General features: G+C 39.5%; 1 protein-coding gene and 1 pseudogene across 4 annotated transcripts in view; both read right to left on the minus strand.

Moving 5' to 3' along the window:
- Nucleotides 1–2,282: 2,282 nt before the first annotated feature.
- The window catches only part of Ttc33 (tetratricopeptide repeat domain 33), a 37,086-nt gene continuing 13,058 nt past the window's right edge, over nucleotides 2,283–26,310 (minus strand). For all 4 annotated transcript variants that reach the window (XM_052743211.1, XM_052743210.1, XM_052743209.1 and 1 more), the window contains exons 3-5: nucleotides 16,933–17,014; nucleotides 11,928–12,059; nucleotides 2,283–7,230 (exon numbers count right to left, since the gene is read on the minus strand). In XM_052743211.1, the coding sequence (XP_052599171.1) occupies nucleotides 6,877–7,230; nucleotides 11,928–12,059; nucleotides 16,933–17,014 (568 nt within the window). In that variant the 3' untranslated portion in view covers nucleotides 2,283–6,876. The remainder of the gene's footprint in view (nucleotides 7,231–11,927; nucleotides 12,060–16,932; nucleotides 17,015–26,310) is intronic.
- On the minus strand, nucleotides 12,072–15,285 carry LOC128113467 (heat shock protein HSP 90-alpha-like; annotated as a pseudogene).

Below are 26,310 nucleotides of genomic sequence, written 5' to 3' on the forward strand. Positions count from 1 at the left end.
GACATACAAACAACATTATTCAGACTGGACAGTTTATATTACAGGGTGTGTGTGTGTACATATATGTGTATGTGTATATATGTATGCACATATATACACACAATTAGTGAAAAGGGGTGTGTGTGTACATGTGTGTGTGTGTGTGTGTGTGTGTGTGTGTGTGTGTGTGTGTGTGAATACATATATACACACAATTAGTGAAAAGAGGCATTGACTTTGAGGGAGAATAGGGAGGGGTGTATGAGAGGATTTGGAAGAAGGGAAGGGAGAAATAGTGTGATTGTTATGATCTCAAAATTTAAAAATGAAAAGAAAATAGTAGTGGGAGAGGAACAGGAAGGAGACTTTCAAATAATAAAGGACTGTGAGACATATCAACATGGCTCTGAATGGACTCTTTCAGATCTTTAATATTATCACTCAATGACTCATAATTCCTGCACTATACCTATTTTCTAAAGATTTATTTATTTATAATGTATACAGTGTTCTGCCTGCGTGCATGCTTGCATACCAGAAGAGGCACCAGATCTCATTACAGATGGTTGTGAGCCACCATGTGGTTGCTGAGAACTGAACTCGGGTCCTCTGGAAGAGCAGCCAGTGCTCTTAACCTCTGAGCCATCTCTCCAGCCCACTATACCTATTTTGTTGTTTTGTTTTGTTTTGTTTTTTGTTTTTCCAGACAGGGTTTCTCTGTGCATCTTTGGAGCCTTTCCTGGAACCTGTTTTGTAGACCAGGCTGGCCTCGAACTCACAGAGATCCACCTGTCTCTGCCTCCCAAGTGCTGGGATTAAAGTCATGTGCCACCACCACCTGGCTCACTATACCTATTTTTAAAACTGCATTTGTAATTAAAAATCTTCTCCCAAAGAAAAACTTAGGCCCAAGTGACTTCATGTGTGATCTCCATTAAGCGCTTGAGAAAGAAGAGGAGGTGGAGATACTTTTCATTTATGGGGGCTCAGCATCATTCCTATTTGAAAACTGAACATGGACATTAAAATAAGACTGTAAGTCAATATCCTGTACAAACAGACACAAAAATCCCTAATGTAATATTACCAAATTGAATTGAGCAGTACTTAAAATGGGTAATCCATCATGACTAGGAGAAGTTTATCCCAGAAATATAATGAATTTGGGCTGGAGAGATCAGCTGTTAAAGGCTAGGCTCACAACCAAAATTATAAGAAATGTAATTGATTTAACATTTATAGAATAAATCATAAAATCATAAAGAGATCATTTACTTTTATTTACTTATTTATTTACATAAATACTTGGTTTTTTGCTTTTGTTTTGTTTTTTTTGAGGCAGCTCTTGCTATATAGCTCCAGCTCGCCTGAATATCACAATCCTGCCCCTGCTCCCCAGTGCTGAGATGACAGGCATATGCCAGGAAGGAAAGAACAGTTTTCATTGAACAGCGTTAACAATTAAGTCATCAAAAAATGAACCTCAGCTCCTACCATATATTACATATAAAATGAACTTAAAAAAAAAAACCTAGTCACAAAAGCTAAAACTACAAAATATCTAGCAGAAACTATGGAAATTCTTTGTGACTTAGAACTGAGAAAAACCCTACATACTGGCCTTCACCAAGTTTACAGTGTCGATTTTCAGAACAGTGTTTAAAGAAAAGTACAGGAGAGAAAATATTCACAATACTAACTCATAAAGATTTTTAGCCAGTATTAGTTAGAAAACTGAGTAAGGAAACCAAAATTTAAAATGGAGAAATTTGAACATACCCTTCTCCCCAAAAGATGTCAAGGAAGCCCATGAAAACCAGCATCAGGGACTGGGATGCAGGCCATCTGGAAGTGTTTACCTACCCTGGCTTCAGTCCCTGGCACCATGTAAACCAGGTGTGATGGTCCACAGCACCTACAATCCCAACACTTGCAAGGTGGAGAAAGGGAGATCAGTAGTTCATCCTTAACTACACAGCCAATTCAAGGCCAGCTTAGCCAGGATACGGGGAAGATTATGTCCAAAAAAAGAAAAAAGGAAGAAGAGCAGGGAAATGAATACTCAGGACAAAAACATCCACTAACCTGGATAAAATGATAAAGATGGACAATACCAAGATTGACAAAGCTGTGGGAAAACAAACACTTCTTCAGCAATTGCTAGTAAATACAAAACATGGGAAATTTTGGGAAATAGTTTGGGAGATCTTTAAAAGCTTCATAAAGTTCCTTATATGAAGAGTCAGCCTTCATCTTATGCATTTACCCAAAAGAAATTAATGCATATGTCCATAAGCAGAATGTGTCATTTGTACATAGCAGCTTTATTCATAATAAAGCAAAACTTGAAACAACCTAAATGTTCATCATTACCAATAGTTAAACTGTGGTATATTCCTACAACAGAATACTAAGGAACAGAACAGAACATATAACTGACATACGCAATAACATGGGTCAATCTGTGCATGGAAGAACTTCAAATACAATGTGCTAAGCAAAATATGTCAGATATGAAGTACATACTGTATGCTCTATTTATTTATAATTCCATAAAAGAAAACTCTAATTTATAGCCACAGAGAGCAAATAAGTTGTTGAAGAGAGCAGGGTGCTGGGGTAGAAGTGAACTAGAGTGCTTAAGAATTTTAAGAGACTTTTTAGGTGGACATAGGACTCCTCACAATGGCTGGGATAGGTAAATTTGTCAAGAACTTTTCAAACTGCAAACTTAAAGTGGTTGCCTTTCCTGTAACTAAATTACAGTCCCTTAAGAAAACTGACAGAAGCGGGTAGAGGGTATTCTAACTCGGTCCACACTCCTTCCTTCAACTTTGTGGTTTACTACCATTCCGAGGCAGCAGACCTTTAAATAGCATAAGCAAAATTTCCTGCTGCCTTGTAACAAACATTATTCATTTTCAATAAAATCTCCACTAAGAAAAAAGCAAAAATTAGGATTTTTACATTTTGTTTTTACTAAATTTCATACTTTTGAAATAAACTCAAGCCGGGCGGTGGTGGCGCACGCCTTTAATCCCAGCACTCGGGAGGCAGAGCCAGGCGGATCTCTGTGAGTTCGAGGCCAACCTGGGCTACCAAGTGAGTCCCAGGAAGGGCGCAAAGCTACACAGAGAAACCCTGTCTCGAAAAACAAAAACAAAACAAAAAAAAAAAGTAATGAAATAAACTCAAATCTTTATTAGAGCTGAAGAGAGTCCTAAATGATCTGTGCTCCTTTGTGGCCTAACTACCTAAGAGACAAGTTGGAGGCATGGAGATTGACTAGGCTCCTTCTCTCTTTGGAAGGTGGGAGGGAGATCAGGAGTCCTTGGTTAATGGATGTTCTAAGAAACAAGATGAAAGGAATTCATCCCTACCTAACCTGCTTTCCCAAAAAAGTCAGCGCACATTTATCAGCTTTCCCACCACTCTCCAAGTACAATTCAGCTAGTTCACACACAACACTCAATAAGGTATTCTATACTAGCTAAAGGGCCACTGTAGCTCCTGCATTCATGCTGGCCCTATTCAACTGCATGTGGCTAAGGTACATGACTTCAGATATAATCTCCTTCATTTAATTTTAACTTACATGAGTAAAGAGGTCATTTACAACTGTCATGCTTTAATACGGTTTAAAAAGGGATTTTCTATATCCAAAAACGGCACCAGTCATGAACTCCTCTGTTGGTGTCTCAGAAAAGTCACATTTTAACACACACACTGAAGACGACGATGGTTCTGTGTTAACTCCTAACTCATTTAAATCATGCTATGTCGTGAAACCACGGCCTAGAATGTCTACTACAGAGCAGGTTTTGAAGGGTTTCTGACTGAAGAAAATTAAAGAGCTGATTAATAATTCTCTGACTGCTGGGAAAGGGGAGCCAGCCTCTGGGTCCCTGCATAAAGCATAATCTGCAAACTGACAGGGCTGTGCCGCTACAATCATGAAAACGCCAGTTTTCTAAGACAACTCCTTTTAACTCCTCATTAGTTTTAGCCAAACAGCAATAGCAATTTAAAATACTTGCATGCTTATGCTGTCACCATCCTATTCTGTCCACAGGACCCAGCTGTAGTAGATATGAGTTCTGAAATGCCTCCCTGATAACTTTTCAATTCTGTTAGATATTTAAGATACAATACTTTATCACCCAGGCGCCTGCATTCTAGAGATTAATATGAGTCTCAAGTTTTCAAGTATGATCTCAATGTATAATGTTCTAATAAGTATCTATACCATACAAATTTGAAACCAGAACAATACAAATCATATTCAATATAATTTTAACACTAATACTGTTTAAGATCATTAAACATAATTATATCATTATCATGAGTGTCATTTTTCTCCAGATTCATAAAAATGTATTATTCTAATTGACAAACTTAGTAAATTTTTATATACTCACATCCGAGCAAAATAATGAATGGTTTTTCTCTTCCTGCATGGAATTATTAGCTAAAGTACCTTTTGGGGTCTGGAAAAATAAGTCTTTTTCCATAAACCAATCTTCCTTTTTCTCCCCACCTTGTCTACTTTACATCTTATATCCGAGCAATAAAGAGACTAGCATGACCCACTAATGCCAAACCAGTTGAAACAGGTTTAACAGTCTAGAAGCAGCATGCAGGCCATATGGGGTCTTGCCTCTTTTCGGGCTGAAGCATAAACCCCAGGCCAAGAGCAATCTCTAACTGACAACCACCTTTTAGTATCACAAGCAGTGACTTGATTCAGATAAAAGGTTATGGGGAAAAATCTTTTCTACAATCAGAAGGAAGTGAGAGGAAGTATTCCCAAACTAAGACAAGTTCTTCCTAGAATGGCTAGCATTCACTAAGCAGGGCATGCGTGAGGAACAACGCAAATGTTTCCTGTGCACTTTTACACAGAAAAAACAAAATCTACCAATCTAATTTCCAAATCTAAGAGGGGAAACTCCAAAACACAGGGAAAATCGATTTGTTCGTAAATTACACAGTAAACAGATATCCATATGTAACATATCAAATGTGACATTCACTTCTCTAGCCACCTAACAACCCTCTGAGAATATCCCTTGCTATTTAACAAAATATTTATTTTAACTCATTCTAAAACTGGCCTCTCTACCCAGGGGCTAAATTTTTGATGATATAATTTAGGGGGAAAATATAATACTTTTTAAGGCAACTGCTGATTTCTCCAACTCTCTAAGAAAAAAAAGAATACTCCCCTAAAATACTTCTAAAAAATATCATCCTCACAAAAATGCTGACCATACTTACCTGTTTCAACAGTTTTTGCTAAGATTGCATAACACAACAGAAATAACTTTCATCTCTAATGGAAAAAATTTACATCAATAATATCTTCCTGAGTATCAGAAGGGACAGCACCTGACAGTTGCGTTTGTTTGTACTACAATATATACAATAAAAACAGTAATTCATGGCAATAATAGTATTGGTTTGTAGCTGTGATGAGGATTTTTAATAAACTTTTTTCTTTTGTTCTGCTGTTTCTGTTTTGTTCTGAGGCAAGGACTTGCTATGGGTAGCCAGGCTGGCCTTGAACTTACAACTCTCCTGCCTTAGCCTCCAACAGTGCTGGGATTACAGGCATTTTGCTTCCTTACCATATCTGCTCACTCATGAGATTATACTACTAATCACATTCCAGTTCCTTGCTCGTCAGTCACATATTGACAAGCTAATAATATATCTGCCTTGTTACTTTTAAAGAGAGAGATACTTTATACCTATTTGACATTGTAATTATTTTTTCATTTCACTGAATAGTTCAAAAACAGCTATTTAGAAAGACGTTTATAAGTTGTTCACTGCAAAGTTACAAGCAAGAAGTATTAGTCAGCTGCTGTAGCTCAAACCTGTATTCCCAGCAGTCCCAGATGCTGAAGCAGGAAGACAGCCTTGAGGTCAGCCTGAGTTAAAAGTAAGACCTTGTCTCTCAAAAACCAAAACCAAAAAGGGAAGAAATGTTTTCTGGGTTCTTCATACTTTCAAAAATAAGAAAAAGAAACAGGAGGATTTAGCTCAGCAGCAGGGTGCTAGTCTAGCACGCTGGGGCTCTAGGTACACCCTCCCCCATAAAAGGGAAAAAGGAAAGAAACTCTGTTTTGACCAGGGTAATGTAAGAGGAGAATTTACTGACAATCTGCAAATGCCGTTCACCTTTACAAATGACTGACTTGTGATAAAGATGAGTCAACCTTAACAATGAAATGAAACATCATTCTGACACATCAGTATTCATCGTTAGCAAATACTGAAGAAGACAGTTACCACTTCTTAACTTTATAAAGTCAAAACAGAAGCACAAATTAGAACAAAAAATTTCAAAGAAATGTTCAGGATACACACATTTGCATGCATTTTTAGGCAAATTTTAAAATATTTCAAATGATAACTCTGAATCAAGATGAATGTCAGAAATATCTAAGCTTACACTAGTGAAGCAAGAAAAATGAAGAGAGACAACAGCAGATTTCTAGGAGGGAAAGAAATCACATACTTCCTTTATCATAAAACAAAAGTCTGCAAGTCTACATTGTAATAACACTGCCTGTCAAGTTAACCACTATTCAAGAACACACTTTGCAAATTGTATCTTTAAATGTACTCTCCCATACAGTCAAATTAAATGTCCATCAGTCAAAACACATTTCACTTAAGATGCTATCCTTAAGTATAAATTGCTTATAGAAGCACAGTCCAATCACTAAAGAATAATTCCACTACTTGATTTTTGTATTTTACAAACACAAGTTTTCCCCTTCTCCTCCAGAGTGGATATCCCTATGTCATCTAAGCATTAAGTAGCAACCAAAAAAACACACCCAAACCAAACCAAAACTAGATTCAAACATCTTTTCATTGTGTACTGCTTCATCGAGCTTTGATAAAGACAGAGCCATCTGGGGTGGAAGAGCCCTCCTCCTTCTCATTTACTATCTCCACAGTTCCAGAAGCTGACACAATAACCATGGTTTTATTTGCAGACACTGACTTCTGTTTTTCTGCAACAGCTGCACAAACAGCAACAATCTCATCGCTTTCAAAGTCATAGTCAGGGATTGACTCTGGTGAGATGTCTGTTCCTTCTGGTGGGATTTCTTTTTTTTCAATCCTCTGTGCTACTTTCTGCTGCTCCTGGAGCTTTCTTGCCCAAGAAAGGTCCTCCTTCCATAGTTCAGGGTTCATTGGATATATGTGGAGGGCTACTTGAAAACTTCGAATTGCCTGGGGGAAAAAGATTTTTTTCATTTGCTTATTTCTAAAAATCACCATGTTAGCTACAATTACATACATACAAGTAGGTGTGGGTATCTATGCATCCATACATGTCTATTCTAGCATACTACTATAATTAATTTTTTTTTTTTTTTTGGTTTTTCGAGACAGGGTTTCTCTGTGTAGCTATGCGCCTTTCCTGGAACTCACTTGGTAGCCCAGGCTGGCCTCGAACTCACAGAGATCCGCCTGGCTCTGCCTCCCGAGTGCTGGGATTAAAGGCATGTGCCACCACCGCCCGGCTAATTAATTTTAACACAAAAGACAGGCCATCTGTCTAGATGATTATGGTAGAGAAAAACATACAGGTGTGAGGGGGAAAGACTAAGAACATGCTGATGGACTATTCAAGTAGGGCACTGGTACTTAGGGTATGAGCATCTTAAAAGAGTCAAACATTATGTCCACATAAGATTTATCCCTCAGGCCGGGTGGTGGTGGTGGTGGTGGTGGTGGTGGTGGTGGTGGTGGTGGTACACGCCTTTAATCCCAGCACTTGGGAGGTAGAGCCAGGCAGATCTCTGTGAGTTCGAGGCCAACCTGGTCTACAGAGCAAGTTCCAAGACAGGCACCAAAACTACACAGAGAAACCACATCTCGAAAACCACCCCCCCCCCAAAAAAAAAAAAAAAAAGATTTATCCCTCAGATGCTAGTCACACAGTTCAACATGGGCAATTGAAGTCATAAACCACATAATAAAACACCAAAATCATAGTATTTGTCCCAATAGGTAAAGAAAAATATTTGACAAAACTCAGTATCTTTTTGTGATTAAAAAGTCAACAATCTAGGAACACATGGAAATAAAAGCCATGCAATACAACACTCAAGACCAACATCACACACTCCACAGTGAAAAACTGGGCGATTTCCTGCAAGATCAGAACGAGGCCAGATCTTCCCATTTCTTTTTTTTAATTTTATTTTAGAGATTATAATATAATTACATCACTTCTCCCTTCCATGCCCTCCCTCTAAATGTTCTCATATGCTCCTTCTTGCTCTCTTTCAAATCCAAGGCCTCTTTTTTCATTAATTGTTATTACATGCACATATGTATGCATATATTCCTAAATATAACCTGCTCAGTCTGTAGAATGTTACTTGTGTGTGTTTTCAGGGCTGATCATTTAGTATTAGACAATTGGTATGCTCTTTCCATTTATATTCACAACTGAACAGTAAGTTCTAGCCAGAGAATTAGGAAAGAATATAAATCATCCAAATGGGGAGGAAGAAGTAAAATTACCCCATTTGCAGATGACATAGTCTTACTTAGAGAAGACTCTAAAAACTGCACAAGATGACTGTCAGAACTGCCAGTCACAGGAGCAAGTGCCTGAGTCCTAGCTTACTCAAGAAACTGAAGCAGGAGGATGACTTGTACCAAGGAAGTCAAGGCTAGCCTGGACAAAATAGTGACTTTCAGTCACAAAAAAAGAAGAAGAAAAAAGAACAATAACAAAGAACAAAAAAATCTACGAAGAGTAATAAAAACCTCCAAAAAGCTGCAGTATATGAAATCAACATCAAAGCTGGATTATGCCTCTCCACACTGAGAACCAGGTGATGGAAGATGGGAGGAGGCACTCACAGAACAGTAGCAGCTAGAGGACGAAGACTTCCAACCTGAGGCCACAGAAGTATCTAAAGGAAGTTAGAGACGCAAACAAATAGTTCGGTATCTCCTGCTCGGGGTTGGAAAACTTAATGCCAATAACACGCTTCTACTACCCACCGCGAAACTACAATACATACAATAGCATTTTAATAGAGACAGAAAATAAAATTCTGGAATTAACACAGGACTACAAAACACCTCACCAAATCAATTTTGAGAAAGGACAAAGCCAGAAGCATCACACTTCCTGATTTCCAGTATGTTACAAAGTTATTGTACACAAAACAGTAGTACACAGATGCAAAGAAATGCCAAGCTGTGCAAATGCAATGTCTAGTGCAACAATTATCACAGTATTAAAACCACTAACTCAAATGGGACTGGGAAAACATCAGGGAATTAAGACTTTTAGGTAGGCAGTATGTATCACATACTGACACAAAAGTTCAAAAGATGATAATGCCATATGCCACACCTGAAAAGGCAAGCCCAAGCTAATTTTAGCACTAGCGGTTAAGGGCCACATGAATGAACTACCTACACATTTTCCTACTCTTCTTTCCTTTCCAACTTCTCCAATAAATCTTAAATATCTCAGTAATCCCATTCTTTCATAGCTTTTTTTTCCTTTACTGGGCCATTGTCTTCCATGTTCTCACTCTTTTATCCTGTCCCCTAAACTAGCATTCTCCTGACAAGCCTTGCCCTCTCTGCTTCGCTCTTGACCTCCTGCTTTCTCACTCTCCCATTCCACTAGGTATCTGTATTTCCTTAAGTATTTCCCAGAGAGAGGAACAGCAGGATAAACGGATATGAAACGGAAATGGGGGAGAGGAGCGGGAAGAAGGGACAGTAGCACTAAGGATATTTGAAGGAATGTCCTTGAGGAATTACTTTTATGTACCTAAAATTATAGATAAGGCATGTTAGTGTATTTGTATACATGTACATATATGGTTTAAAGAGTGTTATGCCAGTCAGGCTAATAATGCTCCCCGCAAGAGCCATAGACTGTAAGAAAAACTTCAGTACCAGGCAGAGAAACACCCTTTCAAGATGTTGGTCAAGGTAGTCCAAGAAACTCCCAAAACATTATAGGCGATTGATGATTCCTTTGGCTGCCTCTCAGAGGTGGAATGTTAAGTCCCTATTGCTAAAAAAAATCATGCACTTCAGATATAGGACTCAGAAGGTCTGAGCTAGATCTGACTCAAAAGTCTTCTCCCAAGGGTAAGCTTTCCTAGCACCGGAAGGTACCAAATAACTTGCCAAGGAGGGGAAGTAACTGAAAGTCCTATCTAGCTGTGATGACTCGGAACCACAACAAGGACCAGCATGGCATACTATCCTTAAGTGTGCAATAGTGGTACTCATATCTTGGTGGTAACCAATGGCTATCTAATAGGGTTTAAGGCCAGCTCAATGGGAAGGAAATGATGCCTGGTACTGGAAACCTAGCCAACTCCTAGGGCTAATGAGGTCATAGATCTTAGAGGCGACACTACTACTACTACTCCTACTACTACTACTATTACTACTACTACTACTACTTTAGTAAATCAACACAATTTATAACTGCAGTTTAAGTACTTATTCTTATGCCCACAGTAAGTTAAATCTCACCATTCATCAAAAAAAAACTTCCTGCAACAGATGGAAACCATTACAGAAAACCACAACTGGTCAAAATGCATGGAAGCACTGATCATGAGGTTCCCAGACCCAATATATAGCCACAACACAACTTCTGACACTAAGACCCAGAGGCCATCAAGGAAGAGGGGGACAAGAGACTAAGGGCCATAGGACTAGGAAATCTGCTGTGAGACTGTATTTCCCAGAAAGGACAGAAGAGCTTCACCCATTATACCTCAACAATATGGATGCCTACCCAAGACCAAGTACAACACCAACAGACATGGTAACTGGAAGGAAGGGGTCAAGCTCACAGCCCCCGCCCCGCCCCCCCCCCTCCCAGAAAGAGAACTACAGAAAAAGAAAGAATCCTGAAAGTGGGAGAAATAGTCATCTCCAGGGAGGAGCACTCTAACTGGCTATCTGATACCAATGGTCAGCCCTGAAATCACATTAACACTAAGCGGACTGAGCGGGTTATATTGATATACTTGTGAATTTACATATAACACACACAGATATAATAACAAAGAAGAAGAGGCCATGAATTTGAGAAGGAGCAAGTGGAGGAATATAGGAGGGGTTGGAGGAAAGAAAGAAAAGAAGAAAATGATGTAATCACATTTTAACTTTTAAAATGTCAAATTAGAAAAAGATAAAACACAAATGTCCAATAAGCATGAAAGAATGTTCGGCCTCATTAGGAATCAGAGAACACAAATCAAAACTCAGTGAGATTCTTTCATGAAAAGCATGGAGGTTTTTTTAGGGGAAAAACAAACAAACTAGAAATTGATCTATCATTTGACCTCGCTCTGATCCAGCTACAGCACTCCTGGGTACTCAAGGACACCAAGCAGACACATCACAGAGATACACATAGATATCCATGCAACACTATTCACAACAGCTAAGCAGGAAACAACCCAGGTGTCCAACAACAGTACAAGGAAACTCTGTGTGTGTGTGTGTGTGTGTGTGTGTGTGTGTGTGTGTGTGTGTGTACACTGCATTTTTTAAGCTATAAAGAGTGAAGTTATATTCTTCTTAGGAAAGTGAATGTGACTGGAAACAATCATATTAAGGGCATTAAGCCAGCCTCAGAAAGACAAACATCACACATTTTCTCTCCCCTACTGTTCCTAGATTTTATAGAGTCACATAAAGTCATCTATGTAGACAGTAATGAAAATAAAAGTAAATTTGTAGGGAAACAACAGAGACTAACAGGGTGGGGTAACCGAGAAAAAGTCGGGTGGAGAGAATACAGGAAAACAAGAAGAGGCAGGAAGGGGTGTGCTCAACACACAACATGCGCCTGGAAGTAACGTTGTTTAAAAATCAAAATATAATTAAATCTGAGCATTATAACAATCACATTTCTTTACCAGCACTATCTCTCCTAATCCAAGCTGAGCACGACCTAAAGTTTGCCAAGACTCCCAGGAGTGTGGGTTACGCTTGACGGCCATTTCTGCTGCATGTACCGCTGGAAACATTTCATGAAGAGACATCAGGACCTATGTGCCACAAAGAAGAAGAAACAAACCCCGTCATGAGCATATGTAATATAAACTAGCAAACTACTGGTACACATCACACACGAACAGTGCTTTTTCTTTACAAAATATATTTTAACCTGGCACACAGCACTCCCAAGATTTTATCCCCTACTTCACATTCAGTATCAGAAATTCTAGACCTTTTTTTCCCTCCACAAATAAATAAAAATATAAAGTATCTCTATGTTCATCTGATCAAAACCAAGAGGATGTATTCTAGCCACAGTAGCTCAAAGCTATCTGAAGTCCAAGTTTCACTTACAATTACTCTATTTATTTACAATGCATTTTTTAGGAAACACTCAAATCTTGTTGTTAAAACTAGATAAATACATTTGTTCAACCAGCCATCCAGTCCCAAGTGCACGTTTACCTGTTGTGAAAATTAAACACCTTGTAGGCCTAACACCTGGGCTTTTTAAGCCACACAAACCAGAAAATTCACAGAACTAGAGAACTGAATGCCCATGGGAAACAGTTGTACTTCCTTTGTAATCTTTGATTCCATGAACATTTGGCACATTCTTGACACAAACACCATTCTTAGGTTCTAAATTAAACTCTTCATATAGTTCCCCACGAATCTTCCCTTAATCTACACATACTTTAACCCTAAATGTGAAAGCATTCCAAGGAAGGGCTTTACAGATTCTGCTTCAGTGGACCTAATTTATTTGGGTTCTTCCTCTATAAAATAAATCAAAGCTGTTAAAGCATGCACCTTTCATTTCAGAGTATTACGTGAAAAATACTTGTTAATATAGATCAAGGCTGAACTGCAATGATTAATTATTTGTCAAAAATTGTACTGAACGTTTTTTAGAGGCTGTTTTGTTATTTTAATTTTGAGAGTTTCCCTATGAAGCTCAAGCTGTCCTGGAACTCCTGACTCTCCTTGCCTTAGTCTCTCTAAACTCTGGAATTACAGCATGCACCACCACACCGGGCTGTCTGAGATGTGTAGTAGTCCTTAGATAACTAGATCAGGTGCTCAGAGGCTTCCTGCACAGTGTCTCCACTAAGTATTAGAAATACATATCTAATACAGATGTTAGCTTCTTAGCTGGTAATAAATCACATCTATTCTAGCCTTTTGCTCAGCCATATGCTGTTTCTTTTCTTTTCATCCTGTCTGTGTTTACCTTTTAGGCAGATGTGACCTGGGAACTGCATTTCCATCCATGAGTCTTAGCTAGCTACTGCTGGGTTGCCTTTCCAAGACCTAGGGAGGATTAAGGCTTTGTTCCTCAGTGCTTCTTTGGGGCAACAAGCCCTGTGAGGATTGCCTTCTATCAAGCTGATTCAGCTTACACACTTATTTCTAAGATTAGTGCATTTAGAAATAACTAGAGAAGATGGAAACTTTGAAAGGGGGATCCTGGAAGATGAACTCAGGGCATTTTAACATTTTTTTTCTTTTAAACATCAAGATATATCTCAGAACACTTCAGTGGCAAGATTCAGTCTACTGAGGAATCCAGCTTGCTATCAACCACAAAGTCAACAATAGGTTATATTCCTACACCAAATGTTCTACTAACCTGTTCAAAAAAGCTGAGGCAAAACGAGAAAAGGCATTCCTAGTTTTTCTTTAATACCTAAGGAGAAAAAAACCCTTTTCTTCCCTAGTTATCATGTCACAAACTTTTTAAAATGTTAACAAAAATAAACCAAAAAATCCTATAAAATAGAAGAAAAGAAGGTAAGTATTGAAGATGTAGCTACACGGTTCTTCTGATGAAGCTGTTCTCTTTCATGTCCTTCCGGGAGCAGCATCTCTTCAGTTACAGCAGCAGGGATCATCTTAGACCAAGGTTGATCATCCTCTGAATGCTGTTAGCATGTCTAGAGATCTTCCAGACTGAAAGCAGAAGCCACAACTGCAGGCTCACACAGCAAGATGAGCAGACCCTTCGCAGAGGTGCCATTCTTGTCAGCCTCCACCTTCTGCTGCAAGGCCTCAGAAATGGAGTGGTCGGGGTGTACCCACAGGTGTCTCTTTGCCGCCATGTGAGTCACTGCTGATTGGTCTCTTGAGACTTGACTCTTCCCGTGCTTGCTGTCCATGCATATGTGCCTGGGACATACAGCCTGGGGAAGTTACCAATAAGTTTGATATGACTATCTTTTCCACCTTTAGTTCCAAAATGTCTTTCCATAATTTTGCAGAAATTTTATCTTTTTCTCCTCTTTTTTTCTTTTCCTCCTCTTTTTTTCTTTCTCTCTTCTTCATCTTCTGGAAGTTCCACTCCCACCCTCTTTGGTGACTGACACTAAAACCCTCTGCTTAAACTCCTCCAGCTGCTGGACACAGTACTTACCAATGGGCTTTATCATTTGCACCATTTCTTTTGTTGTTGTTGTTGTTTTCGAGAAAAACCCTGTGTAGTTTTGGTGCCTGTCCTGATCTCACTCTGTAGCCCAGGCTGGCCTCGAACTCACAGAGATCCACCTGGCTCTGCCTCCCGAGTGCTGGGATTAAAGGCATGCGCCACCACCGCTCTGCCATTTGCACCATTTCGAAACCATGCTTTGAGATGTTTCACAAAGGCCACATTAGGAACAAAGTACTTGGTCTCACCTGTGACAAAATAGATGTGTTTCTGGTTTTCCTTTATTCTGGCAAGCAGTCCTAAAAGATGGTCTCATCCCCAGAGCTGATGTGGAGTACTGTACAGCTCTGAAAGGTTCTTGCAATTTTGAGTCTTCAATGATTTCTAAGTTCTATTTTTCAAGCATTGTTCATAATACTTTTCTAAGCAATTTTTGACCAAATTCTTTTTGATAACATTCAAGTTTTGCTTTGTTACAACTTACCACAGTTGTAATATCTCCTTATTTAGAGTCTGCCAGCCCTGTACTCACAATCAGATACTCTGGGATTATTAACTCCTTATAGGTAGACAGGATGGAAACAGCATACATACAATTAATTTAATGTTATTCTTTTCTTTTTTTTTTTCCTGTTTTCAAATAGATCAAAAGGAACATGTCTTAGGACAAAAATAAGCACTTAGAATTCCAAATGTCCTTCAACAGAAAAATGATTCGCTGCCAAGTGTGCTTCCCAATCATTGGTCAAGCTCTTACAGACCTTCCCACTTTCTTCATTGATAATGTCATCAGGGTTTCTGGTCCAAATAGGATTTGCTTGGGTGAGTGCTTCTTGAGGGATGTACCTTTTCTTAATCTTCTTTTTCTTATTACCATTCTCCCCCCCCTCCCTCCTCCTCACTCCCACTCCCTCTTTACCCCTTCCCTCCTCCTCACTCCCTCTCCACTCCCTCCCTCTCCCTCACTCCCACTTCCTCCTCCTCTTTCTTCTGAATGAACTTCTATTTAAGGCTTGCCACCAGACTCTTCTTCCTTGTCTTCAGCCTCATGATCACTGACACTTCTTTATCACACTCTTGCGAAGAGAGCAATGGGTTACCCAATAAACTGAGAATGCATCTTCATAATCTCTTTTATTATTCTTTCCTCTGAGTAGTCAGCTTGGTCTTCTTTCAGACATAGGCTAGTCTTTGTTCCACGGCTCATAGGTCCCCTGTGGCAGTCTTCACTGTGAATGATCACTCTGCTAAAGATTCCCAAGCATGCTGCTCACCATTATTATGTTTCATGGTCACAGTCACTTTCTCAGCAATGAAATATACAGTAAAAAAAAACAACACCAAACTAGCTAATCACAAAAGCATCTGCAAAGCCCCCATGAAGGCTTTCACAAAGGTACTTATAGTTTTTTTGTTGTTGTTTGGTTTTTTTAATTTGTTTGTTTGTTTGTTTGTTTTTGGTTTTTTGAGACAGGGTTTCTCCATGTAGTTTTGGTGCCTGTCCTGGATCTCACTCTGTAGACCAAGCTGGCCTCGAACTCACAGAGATCCGCCTGGCTCTGCCTCCCGAGTGCTGGGATTAAAGGTGTGCGCCACCGCCGTCCCACAAAGGTACTTTTGGCAACAGTACCAAAGCTGTTGATCAAGTCAACACTGGTCATTCTACTTCTAGTATCTGAAATAATGAGAGTTTGATCCTGTTTGCTAGGAATAAGAATTGATAAGGAACTTCTTCCCACAGTCTTGTTTACACTCTCACATCTGATTTATCCAAAGCATCTGATAAATTTAAAATGAACACCCCAAGAAAGATCTCTTTGAGTAGAAATTATTGATAATCAAGTGACATTAACTGGGCAATTTGTACACAAAAGGCAGTTTCAACCTCTTCCTCCTCATTGGTCAGGCTTAGGTCTGGGTTTCCTCAAGCATCTTCATTGAGTAACTAGCACATGCTACACTAGTAGCAGCTCTGGGATGCTGGAGCAATGGACCCATACCATTTAAATGTGTGTGTGTGTGTGTGTGTGTGTGTGTGTGTGTGTGTGTGTGTGTGTGTATTCCAAAATACAATGCATCCTCATTTTGAAGAAAAATTAGCTATTGGTAGACAATTTATAGTCAAAGTAGAAACTTTTCACCTATTTAAAAAAATGTGCTAGTAATTTTATCCATATGTTATATCTTTTCAGAGCTAGGCTGAAATAACAGTTGACCTCATTGTAAAAGCAAATGCATTTCTTGTTATTTTGTCTTTTTTTTTTTTCAGAGCTGAGGACTGAACCCAGGGCCTTGCTCCCAAGCGCTCTACCACTGAGCTAAATCCCCATGCATTTCTAACTTTATATACAAAACAACATTTTAAATAGTATGCTAAATTTTTAAAAATAAATTGTATTGGGAAAGAGAAATGAGAGCAGACGTATTTGTTCATCACTGCTCACTGAACAAGCACAGCATAATTGCATAGTAAACATCAAATTCCTTCTAATTGTTACCTGTGACTTCATCTCATAGAGGGTGGCATCATCTGGGGTCAGCTGTAGTGCTTCATCCCACTTCTGAATTGCTTCCTGGTATCTGTAATTATTAAAGTGACATTAACATGTTAACCATATCTTAGCTAAATCTTTGAGAGTACATGTTAAATGTGAAAATTGGGAACCTGAAAATAATTACTAAGACATTTTTCTATTTAGAAATTGATAATAATGTTATAAAAGCTTAGGTAAATTAAAGAAATAAAAGGATAAAACAACAAAAGAGAAAAGGACAATATATAAATAAGAGATCTGACAAATCTCTAAGATTTTGGAGCCCGGGCTAGCCCCGAATTTAATCCCTGTATCCCACATAAAGGTAAAAGAAGAAAACTAACTCCACAAACTTTTCCTCTGACCTACACACACACCATAGCATGTATAAACACATAATTAATAGTAATAATAGTAATAAGAAAATATATTTTAAAAGAGACTTGTGGACTGAGAAATCACTACCAAAATGTCTTTCTTTTGTATTTAACTTCACTGACGGGATATGTACTCCAAAGGATTTGTCTTAAATGTTTGCAATCCAGTTTCATGCCTAGGTTCTCCTATAGAAATCTACCTGGTAGAGATGACAATCTATCCTGGCTACTTCTATGACAATTTGGCACATCTAAAGTCATCTGAGAGGAGGAACCCTCAATTGAGAAAACACTTCCATAAGATCCGATTGTAGGTAGGTAAACCTGTAGGCATTTTCTTAGTTAGTGGTTGTTGGGGGAGGGCCCAGCCCATTGTGTGTGCAGCCACTTCTGAGCCAGTGGTCCTGGGTTCTGTAAGAAAACAAGCTGAACAAGCCATGGGGGGCAAGCCAGTAAGCAGCACTCCTCCATCGCCTCTGTACAGCTCCTGCCTCCACGTTCCTGTCCTGTTTGAGTTCCTGCCCTGACTTCCTTCAATGATGAACAATGATGTGGAAATATAAGCAAAATAAACCTTTTCCTCCCCAAATTGCTTTTGGTCATGGAAAGAACAATTATCTATTTTTGTTCATAACTATAAATACATGGCAAACTTAAGAGATAGGTGAAATGCACCCAAAATAATATGCAGACAACTTCTATTATGTTGTGGTTTGAATGTGTCATGTCCCTTAAAGGTGTATGCATGAACACTTGGTCCAGATAGTGGCACTGTTTGAAAAAGTTGTGGAACCTTTAAGAGGTAGAGCCTCAGTGGGAAATAGATCTCTAGGGGCTGACCTAAAACAAAGTAGACAGCCATACTTCCTGTCTTTCTGCCTTTGTCCTTTCCTACTAAGATGTGAAACAAGAGGAGTCCCTGCACACTCCTGCCAATGTGGCGCTACCTTCCTGTTCCCTAGGCAATGCTAATGAGCACTGTTTCTATTTCCAAGTACCTGAACATGTCTGCAGTCCTGGGGCTGTGATCACTGACAATCTATGTCACAGTCAGTATTAGCATGTACTATCTTCTCTTTTTGTTTCTTGTTTTCCAGACCCTTCATTTCCCCAGTATGTGTTCTGTATGTATAAGACATAACACTTGATGGTAATAGCTGTTAGTTATATATGTGATATATATTATATACTGATATATAATATATATTATAGCGATGGGGAGGTGTATGCACATGTTGACGGATGTGTGGAGGCCATAGGAAGGTGCCCTCCTTTACTGCTCTCTGCCTTCTTCACTTGAGACAGGTCCTTTCCGGGACTGAAACGGCCAGCTTCTGTCAGGTTAGCTGGCCAGTGAGCTCCGGGGATCCTCTATCTCCCACCCAGCAATGCTGGGGTTACAGGTACACATTGCCATGTCCAGTCTTTACGTGAGTGCTGGAGATCTGGACTAAGGTCCCTATGCCTATTCAGTAGGCATTCTTCCGAACTGATCATCTCCCACCTACCTCACATACTTTTTACTTAGAGAGCTTAGGAGAACAAGATTACTGTACAGGATCATTGTACATTACACCAAAAGCAAAACTGCATACCCTTCATTCTCACTGAGTCTCTCGACTGCATCAAAAGCCACAGCAAAAGACTGACCTACACCAGCCAGGTTTTTCACTTTTTTAGTCTAATTATTTGTATTTATACCACAGGCATAATTACACCTTATTATTGCACATTATACTGCTTGGAAAGGGCAAGTGATTTGTTAATTGTGCATTACCAAAGGCTAACAGTCACTGAGCACTGACTATGATGCCAGTTACCTTACATTCATTATTTTACTTTACCCTCACCAGAACCCCAGGTGGCATTAACTATTATCTCCCTTTTATAAATGAGGGTGCTGAAGATTAAAAGGGAAGCTAACTTGCCAAAGATAGACAATGCTGCAGCTACAAGCGTGAAATAGGATTTGAAGGCCTACTGTAACAGCAGAGCCTAATGCTAAGCCACAACTGGATCCTAGGCATCACAACTTCATCACTAGGCATCCTTTTGAGTGGCCTTCAAGTTTTTGTAAGTAAACTCCATAGTGTTCACACAAGGAAGCTGCATAATAATACCTCTCTCGGAACACGTCCACTATATTAAGCAAAGTATACTGTATGTAAAGATCCAAACCAGAGGCTGGGGATACGGCCCTATCAGTAAAGTGTGTGCTGCAAAAGAATGAGGACCAGAGCTCAGGTCCACACAAAAAGCCAGGAGGAGCCCTTGGACTTAGTGGCCAGTCTAGGCAACTGGCAAGCTCCAGGTTAAGACTCACACCAAATGCCAGGCAGTGGTGGTGCACGCCTTTAATCCCAGAACTCAAGAGGCAGAAGCAGGTGGATCTCTATGAGTTCGAGGCCAGCCTGGGCTAGAGTGAGTTCCAGGAAAGGCTCAAAGCCTCACAGAGAAATCCTGTCTGGAAAAACCAAAAAAATTAAAATAAAGACTCACACCAACCTGACAAAGCACAGAGTACACAGAGGGGTGGCTTTACAAAGTTTGCCTTTATAGTCATTAAAGGCTGTAGGATCTCCTTTTTCCTTGGGGTCCGTTGGCCACCAGTCCACAAGGACAAAGGGGCAGAAGCTTTGACAGAAAGCTTCGGATGCAGCCTATGAACACAGCTGAGATAGCTCTCTGGGAGACAGCTTCAGTGAATCAGCTCAACTTTATTCCTGAGTATAGGAGATATATAGGACTGGTAGCTGGGGCAACCCTAATTTGCATTAGGTGGCATGCTCCTGTCATATAGCTGGATTAGTGGCAGCACGTCCCTGTGAAAACAGCTAGAATGTGTTACTTAATTACCATGTGGGCAGCAGGGGAAGAGTATTTGCAGGAAACTGTGTCAAGAGTCATCCTTGAGATAAGTCAGGCATCCAGGCCTAGAGACATCCTCCAGATAGGGCTAGGTAGAGAGCAAGAGGCCCCTGCTTGGGTACCCGTACCCAAGAGAGTCCTCCATATTGAGCTGAGCCCAGGGAGAGCTGCTAAGCTATGGTAGACTGCAACCTCTGACCAGTGGAGCCTCCCAACAAAAGGTGTGGCAGTCAACTCACAGTTATAATGGACAACTTAGTTGTGGTGCTTGAAACTTAACTAAGTGTTAAATGTTCAACTCATAGCAGGTGGCAACTTCCAGCCAAATCACACCTAAATATGTAAGCCTGAACACTGTTAGAGCCTTTTTTTTTTTTTTTTTTTTTTTTTTTTTTTTTTAGCGTTGAGGGGCTTTTAAGACAGGTTCTATGTAGCCCTGGCTGGCTTGGAACTTACTACATAGACCAAACTGGACTCCAACTCAAAGAGACTCATCTGCCTCTGCCTCCTGAATACTAGAATTAAAGGTGTGTACCACCAAGCCCAGCTCCTTCATAGCTTTTACCTCACAGAATTCCCTGATGAAAACACATCTACCTGAACACTATGTTTAATTCTAGATGAAAGGCTACTCAAACTTTAGGAATTACTTCTTAATAATATGAAAACAATATAGTTATTCTTACTCATTACTCAAACTATTTCATTATTCACCTCAGTTTTATCTTTTGTAAATATCATATTTACTATGTTTTCTTTTTTAACTGAGAATTTCTTCCATGTATACAATGAAATATGATCATATCTGCCCCCTTTGCCCTCTTCCAGCACCTCCTCACCCCCTAACATGCCCCCTCCCAACTTTTCCTCTTCCTCTTCTTCATAACCCATTCAGTCCCATCAGTGTTGCCCACATGAGCATGGCTGTGGGGCTGTACAGAAGGAGGGGCAACCTACCGGTTCTACCCAGCTTTATGATGTGCCATCACAATTCTGGGTATTTTCCCTAGCTCTGCCTTTATCAGCAATAAATCACATACTGGGTTTTTTAATGTATTGTACTTCTCATATGCATATGAAACATTTCTGCATGCCTTTAGACCACAAATGATTCTCTCTATAGCATTCTAGAATATTATACAGTTACACCTATACACACACACACACACACACACACACACACACATATATATATATATATATATAGCTACTCTAGAGTACTTTTATTGGTAGATATCAAAACCTGGGTTTTAACCACTCCTTTTTTCAAGGCAAGGTGACCACAAGTTTTCCTATTCAAGCCATAGCTAACTGGAACAAAAAAAAAAAAAAATATGCAACCCAAATAAGCCAATCCTAGTTAACAATGTATAATTTCTACAGCCTGGTCCAACTGGCATAAGCCTATTAGATTCTTTATGGAATCTGAAAATAGGAAACTGGAGAGTGGAAATTCTGTGTAGGAGCAAAGTGAAAAAATATGGAAATTAAGCAGCAGTAGGGCACAGCAGAGAAACTCAGCAGTAAACTGATCATTCTCAGCCTTACTGAGAATAAATGCCTGTGGTGCTCTGGATAAAAGTGGCCCCCAAAGGCTCATATATTTGGATGCTTAGTCAGCAGAGAGGTCACTATGTGAAAAGATTAGAAAGATTAGGAAGGCTTGTGCGCTCTCTCTCTCTCTCTCTCTCTCTCTCTCTCTCTCTCTCTCTCTCTATATATATATATATATATATATATATATATATATATATATATATATATATATATATGTAGCTCTCAGCTACTGCTCCAGCACCTGCCTGCACGTCACCACACTCCCTGACATGATGATAATGAATTAAACCTCTGATATTGTAAGCAAGCCCCCAGTTGTGTTGGTCATGGTGTCTCTTCACAGCAATAGAACAGTGACTAAGGCAATGTCCAAGTCCTTAACAGGATCTACAGGGGCTTACAAAGCCTGGCTAGCTTTTCTGTCTCTAACCTTCCCTCTGACCTGGCTGGCCCCTTTCCATGATATACTTTGATCATACTTTGGTCACACTCTTTGTTATTCCTCAGGTACATTAAGCATACATCTGCTGCAGGTCATTTTTGTTGCTGTTCCCTCTGCCTGGACTTCTCTTTCCCCAAATAACCATACTATGAATGTCCTAGACTTCTGTCTTTGATTCCAGCATATCACAAGATGCCCTTGCCCATATACCCTAGATACGATTAACTGACCAGTTCAACAAACTCAGCAGTGCATTCAAATCTTAGTCATGTTTCTACCAAACACATTACTTCTCTAACTTCTGATCAAATCAGTTTGCAGAATTCTTTGTTTCTAGCAAAGTACGATGCATCCTGCTAAGAACATCATCAAAGCAGACTGATGTGGTCCCACATTCACACAGTCAGTCAAACGTATATTCAACACAACCTAGGGGCTACAGGTAGGGCATAGAGCAATGAAGAAGGAGACGAAATGTCTACTTTCATAGAGCTTACACTCTAATAAAAAAAAAAAAAACAGGCATCAAATGAGTAACTGAATAAATACGACTGCTGTAAAGAAAAGGTAGAGAACAGAAGACTAAAAGTAGAGCCGGGTGGTGGTGGCACACACCTTTAATCCCAGCACTCAGGGAGGCAGAGCCAGGAGGATCTCTGTGAGTTCCAGGCCAGCCTGGTCTACAGAGGGAGATCCAGAACAGCTCTAAAACTATACAGAGAAATTCTGTCTCGAAAAAGCAAAAAAAGAGGAAGAAGACTAAAAGTAACAGGGGAAATCCACCCACACTGTCTCAGTAGTTAGAAAAGGCCTGCCTGAAATGGTATTATTTGGGTCATTGCTGAAAGATAAAAATCAGCTTGCCATATGAAAATCTGGAGAAAAAAATATTCTAAGTAGAGAATGCAAGAGCAGACATAATTATTTGTGAATACATTTGATATTATTCAGGAGAAAAAAAATGAAATTTAAAAACAGCACTGAAATTATATTTAGTCTTAGTGTTAAATTGGCACTGGTATTAATACTTTCAAACATTTACAGGCATACTATAAAATTGGGACATTTATGTTAAATCCACTAAGAATCCTCAGCAGAGTAAGAAATAAAGTATCAAACGCTTAAATTTTAAGTCAAGATTAGCACAGAATAATTCCTCATTACCAAAGTGTTTTCTAGAGCTGGGAGACAGCTTGTTTGCTCAAGTGTCTTCCACACAGCATGAAGACCTGAGCGGATGCCCTGAAGCAAGGCTCTGCTGTTCTCATGCCTTGGGGCTCTTTCCTCCTGTAAACCTTCTCAAGCATTCTTCACTTCTTAACCCTGACCCTGATCCTCCACTTAAATGTCTTGTTTCTATATAATCCAATAAACCTCTTAAATAATACGGCACTCCGGCACTACATCTATGGTGACTCTAAACAACCCAATCAACAGAAAGCATGAACTATCTACGGTGACTCTAAATAACCCAATCAACAGAAAACACGGACTATGGACAACGGTGCTAAACCACAAAGAGGACAGCAGTTACAGTAATAACAACAGGAACACCAGCAGACCACAGCCTTGTTAGACCTCAGCCGAGAAGATACTCAACAGAAGACTCACTGGTCTTGCCCCTCTGTGCTCACCCACCAGCAAGGACTGACTCTGCAGTTAAAATACATTTAGTGGAAGGGAGTGGAATGACTTGGGGCAGTTGGAGGGTGGAAGTAGTGGAAGGATATGATACATTGTATAATATGTGAACTTTCAAAATTTTAAAATATTGTTTAAAAATAATAAAATACATTTTAGTAAGTAGGTAAATTTAATACGCAGATAAGAGAGTCATATATAGGAGACCAGAAACTGGATCAGAGATGGTGCTCAGACTAAAAGAGGTCTAGGATGGTCTTACCAGGCAAAGGAAAGGTATAAGTATGCCTTAAAATAAACCCGAAACTGCTCAGAGTTCCAGCGGATATCACTTACTGAAATTATACAGTTAGAGGGGATTAAATCATAAGTCCACCTCCAGTAATTAAGCTGCTTATTTACACAAATGGGTGAATATTCCTTCAGACATTTCTAATTAAGTATGGACAGGACCAAACCATCTGTAGCAGATGAACTGTGAGGACAGTAGGAAGGAGTGGACAATGCATGAAGGTGTACACAACACTGTATGAAGGTCACTTTCCAAAACACATTTCAACAATGGCACAACTCCTACCCAGTGCAAGAAACTTCTTGAGTTTTACTGTACTAACCACAACCATACAGTTCTATTATTCTCTGTAAGAGTACTAGAAATGCATTTTCTGAAACACGTAAGAAGTCACAGTTTTAATCTTCCAAGTTTGACTTCTGATGATTAAATATATGATTAAATGATTAAATATATTCACTATCTACATTTTCATTTACTTCACACACATAAATGTCAGAAATTAGTATCAATATCCACAGAATGATTTTGACTAAATAAAATATGGAAGATAAACTGCATGATCATAGCACGTTGTCTTGTCCTCTTTTAATGATGAAATTGCAAAGTATGCAAAGGGCAAAGCACAAATGGAGTTCATTCCCTCCCCAGAATAAAGCCAACCCCTTTTTCCTTAGAAAAACCCCTAATTGGGCTGGAGAGATGGCTCAGAGGTTAAGAGCGCTGGCTGCTCTTCTAAAGGACCTGAGTAACTCCCGGCAACCACACGGTGGCTCACAACCATCTGTAATGAGATCTGGTGCCCTCTTCTGGCACACAACCATACATACAGGCAGAACACTGAATACATAATAAATAAAACCTTTAAAAAAAAAAAAAAAGAAAGAAAGAAAAGCCCCTAGTCAAATTTATTCTAGGAACATGCCGCCAAGATGGCTCTGCTATGAAGGTGCTTTCCCCAAACCTCATGAGTGGAGTTCAATCTCCAAAACCTACCTGGGGAAAAGAAAGAACCAAGTCCCACAAGTTCCCCCTCTGACCTCCACATGTGAACAATGGAATGTGCCCACAATGCACATGTACAATAAATAAATAAAACTGAATGCTTTTCAAAAATATTTTGGTGAATATTGGTCATAGCACTATGTTAATTTCCCTTTATAGAATAATTTGAAAATCTGAACTGTTTGTGTGTCTGTTAAAAGTTCTGTGCAAGGCTAGTATGTAAGGTAGCTCTTACAAGCCCATAGTGCCCTCCACAACTCCTTCAACAATGTCTCTCACTTACTTTTTCTCTAGTCCTTCTTTATACTTTTTTTTATTAACTTGGAAATCAGAGTAGGTTTGTTTTCTTTGTTTTGTTTGTTTGTTTTTTTAGGGGTGGTAGTGTTTTGAGTCAGAATGTCACTGTGTAACCCTGGCTGACTTGGAACTTGCTTTTGTACATGAAGCTGGACTTGAACTCAAAGTCTGCCTGCCTCTTCCTCCTGACTGTGCCACTACATCTGGCCTGAATAGGTCTTTTTTTTTGCTTTGGTTTTTGTTGCTTAATTGTGCGCTTTTTTTTTAATTCTTTTAAGCCCCCAGAAAATTTCTGAGCACTTAGAAGACACTAATATCACAGTTTCTATCTACCCCAATTGTCCTACCTGCCCCATGAAACTTTTGAAAGGAGAAAGAAGCATGGAACACACGCTAACAAAGGACAGGAAGTGATATCCGGGTGGGGGTGGTGGTAAAAACAAGTTACTCCCTGGAACAAAAGAAGTAATTTTAATTCTTCCCTTATTCCATCTCATCATTTCAGTAACAGAAATTATAAGAAATCCTAAGACTAGAGAGTTGTGAATATGCATAAAAAGAACCAAGAAGAGGGAAGGGCAGGAGAGGAGAAAGGAAAAGAGAGACAGGAAAGGAGGGCAGGGAATTCTGGGTACAGCAGAGAGGCCTTTGTTCTCACATGTGTAAGGTTCTAAACATCTTTCCAGCTTTAAGCCCCTTGGAGGGTCTTAGTCTCTAGAGCAAGGGATGCCATGGTGATAGCCCCATCTAGCAAACAGTTTAGACTTTGTGAGAGCAGTACACTTTCTGTCACAACTACTTACTTCTACCATTGCATCATAAAATCAGCCACAGACACGATGTGAGCAAATGACCAGGGCTCT

This window comes from Peromyscus californicus, unplaced genomic scaffold (genome assembly GCF_007827085.1).
Source record: "Peromyscus californicus insignis strain IS unplaced genomic scaffold, ASM782708v3 Scaffold_18__1_contigs__length_77618521, whole genome shotgun sequence".
Lineage (NCBI taxonomy): Eukaryota > Metazoa > Chordata > Mammalia > Rodentia > Cricetidae > Peromyscus > Peromyscus californicus.